We start from the raw sequence: 3442 nt of genomic DNA, 5'->3' as shown, positions 1-3442 counted from the left end.
AAAAAAAAAAAAAAAAAGTCCTACTGTATAGCAGGGGAAACTATATTCAATATCCATGATAAACCATAATGGAAAAGAATATATATTTTTATAACTGAGCCAATTTGCTGTACAGCAGAAATTAACACAACGTTGTAAATCAACTATACTTCAATAAAATAAAATTTTAAAACCTTCTGCCTATCACAAAGGCACAGAATCCAACGCCTAAGGGTCTTTCCAAAGCTGTTCATTCCACAGAGAGACGAGGCCCAACCAAAAGTGCCCCTGGGCTTAAATCTGCTCCCCGTCCCCACTCCCACCCCAAGCAGAACGGGCTGCCTAGAATATGTAGCTGGGAGAGTCATCCAAGACTCAAGAGAGAGGAGTGCAGAAGACACCTTTGGTGTTCTCAGCTTTTAGCCCCTACACACCCAACTCTGGCGGGGACAGAAATGACAGTCTATCCTTCACAGTGGGGAGACTGAAGCTCAGAGAAGTGGGTGGCTTGCCCAGGATCACACAGAAAGCCAGCTCTGTTTGCTAACCTTCTCTCTGTTGCCTGCGTCATGTTCCAGGCCAGGGACCACATGGGTGGAATTCAGGCTCCATTTTCAGGAAATGTGAATGTTGCTTTTTCATTTACACAAAAATGAAAAATAAATAACAGATGTTTGAACACATGTTGAAACTCATCTTACTGGAACTTAAAAGTGCATTCTGACTGAGAAAGTTAAATTAGAAAATCCACACAGCAAAAAAGATGTTTTGAATGAAATGCACTTTGTCTTTCTCTCTCTCACACACACACACACACACACACAAACAATATCTCGTTTCTTCTTCAGGGAGCAGCTGTGAAGGAAACTGGGGGAGGGAGATGAACATAACATCCCATCTTTGTGTTTCATACAGAGCGAAGCTTTTAGGCCAGCCTTCCTGAACTGGAGGGGGTGTGGCATGCATTAAAATTAAACATCAATGACCTGAGAAGCTTATAAAATAGCTTGGGAGAAGCCAGTCACCAAGAGAAGGCGTCTCGAATTGGATGATTTTGCATGTGGAAACTGCTTTCATCTTGATAAAAAAGGTATGTACTGTGGTATTAATTTTCATTTATGATAAATAATGCTTAAAATAGAGACAGTCTTGAGTTTTCATTGCCCCTTTTCAGCTAAAAATTGTAACTAACACAACTGAGGGCCTTTGGCCAGTTGCTTTGCCGACTTGGTCTCATTTTTCCATAAACAACCTTACGAAGAAGATATTGTTAGTGCCATTTTTCAGATGAGGAAACTGAAGTTCAGATAAGACCATCAACAAATGCTGCCAACGCAGTGCTGACTCACCTCAAAGTCTTCTGCTGGCACTACGCACCCCCCTCTATACTATATGAGACAATGAGGAATTGTTCCATACACCAATACTGTGATAGATGAATTCTCAGGGGGTTGTTATCCACTGTGCATTACAGTAAAATTGACCGAAAAGTGAATTGGAATGCACTATGTGAATAGAAAATGCATTTAATATTAATAGAATTAATTATTATTAAATTAAAGTAATAGAAAATACAAAAATATTTTCTTCAGAAGATATGTTTTCTTGTTAGATTCGATAGCGAAATGGTTTTTAAGACCCATTTATTTTTGGAAATGTATTTTTTTTTTTTTTGGTCACGTGAAATCTAAAAGCCTAGTCCTTAATATTCTGCAGCTCCTTGAGACCAGGCACCAGGTCCAGGCTAACATGCAGTTGTGTAGACTCTTAGGAAACCTGACTTAAGTTCTGGCTTCACCGCTTGTCAGGAAGTAACCTCACTGAGTACACAGAGAACTGTCAGCACAGGACACTTCCAGTTAGGGTGTTGTGAAGATTCAATGCACATATAAAATACTGAAGCCAGGGCTCCTCCCTGGAGAAGCTCAGTGAGTGTGAGCAGTGGTCCACAGAGTCAATTCTGGCCCCGTGTGGATGCACCATAACCTTAGTAGAATTATTTTTTAATTATTTAATATTTAGTTAAAATAATATTTAAATTATATCTTTTTTTTTAAGTATTTAAACTCTCCTCGTTAGGACAGTCTTCCCATTAGTATTAGGAGACAATGCAAAAATAAGTCATGCATACCCAAGTTCATAGATATATGTTAATAATGTGATTTACCCTCAGAAGGTGCTCAATAAGCACTGGGTGAAGAAGAATGCAAAAAAATGATGGATGTTATCGACTCTTCCTCTCACAAAAAGTTTTCATCATAGGAATAAAAGTACTGCAATAAAGAGGCATCTTTGGAAGGGTAGCAGGCAAGGGGAATTAGTTTTGCTCTGAAATCCTCCTACAGAGCTAAAGAACATGTTTCAGCCCACAATAGAACATTCTGTAACAAGATATTTGTCAGAGTAAGACGGCAAACTGACTTTTGGTGGGGCTGTCACATGGTGAAATGAGATTTATCAGGTACAGAGGTAGGTGTTTATTGAAGCCACCGAAGGTGAGCACAGAAGGAAGCATGGCTCAGGGTTGGGACAGAATGGAGAAGTGGAGATGGGGCCCGAGTCCCAGCGCTCTGCCCCTTCTGGGCCTCAACTTTCCCATCTGTACACCTGAGGGGTGGGGTTGGATAAATGACCTCTAAGGTCCTGTCCTGTTTGGGGGAGGGGGTGCCTGTAGAATGTGTGGCCATCCTCTGGGCTTAGAATTCCTGGGCAAGGCACTGAGCTTGGAGCCTACTAGGGGCCCAAAGCAGAACTTCAGTAGTTCTAAGAACCTCTTGGAAAGAAATGCAAATTTTTGTGGATTTAGGCTGGATTTTGGCATCCATCATCCCCCAAAAGGTTAAGACAAGTGTTGTTTACCTGGTGGTAGGGGCTGACGGGAAGTGGAGCCTCAGAGACTAAGGAAAGGGCCCCACAGCAGACGTGCTCAAGGCAGGGACTCAGGGACCACCTTTCCTCCCCCCAACCTCGCATCAGCTTTTACTCATTAGGTAACTGTTCTTTTGAAAAACGGACAACAGAACTTCCAGAAGAAAAGCTATTGATTATTAAAGGTTATTTGGAGGTTTAGAGATTCATAAGAAAGTGGTTATAATTATTCCTGTTATGACACATCCTTTTAAATATTCAGATCTGAGAACATCTTGCTTGCATTGATTCAGTCCTCTTCATCACAGGCAGAAAGGCAAAGCAAAGCATTGGAAATAGCTCCCGTGCCGCTACAGGCAAGGAGTCACAAGGAGGAGAACAGACTGAGAGCAAGTCAGTGAAGAAGCAGGGAGCAGCCCAGGCTCCTACCCTGTGAACAGCACAGCAGCCCTCACCCCTGCCCACTGCCCCTCCTCAAAGAAGCTTCCACGCCCAAGGGTGCTGGGCTCAAATGCTTTTTGCACAATTACAAGTCAGCTACTGGTCCTTCTCTGGTTAAATGTACAGCATCTATGAAAAATACCCTCAACAGCAG

The 3442-nt window shown here is 42.1% G+C and overlaps 1 protein-coding gene across 4 annotated transcripts in view; it reads left to right on the top strand.

Moving 5' to 3' along the window:
- The window catches only part of APOD (apolipoprotein D), an 85366-nt gene that overhangs the window by 70153 nt on the left and 11771 nt on the right, over positions 1 to 3442 (top strand). For all 4 annotated transcript variants that reach the window (XM_024752087.1, XM_024752085.1, XM_024752086.1 and 1 more), the window contains one exon: positions 895 to 1069. In XM_024752087.1, the coding sequence (XP_024607855.1) occupies positions 1028 to 1069 (42 nt within the window). In that variant the 5' untranslated portion in view covers positions 895 to 1027. The remainder of the gene's footprint in view (positions 1 to 894; positions 1070 to 3442) is intronic.

This window comes from Neophocaena asiaeorientalis, unplaced genomic scaffold, assembly GCF_003031525.2.
Source record: "Neophocaena asiaeorientalis asiaeorientalis breed wild unplaced genomic scaffold, Neophocaena_asiaeorientalis_V1.1 scaffold293, whole genome shotgun sequence".
Taxonomy (NCBI): domain Eukaryota; kingdom Metazoa; phylum Chordata; class Mammalia; order Artiodactyla; family Phocoenidae; genus Neophocaena; species Neophocaena asiaeorientalis.
This window is presented reverse-complemented; position numbering and strand designations above follow the sequence as displayed.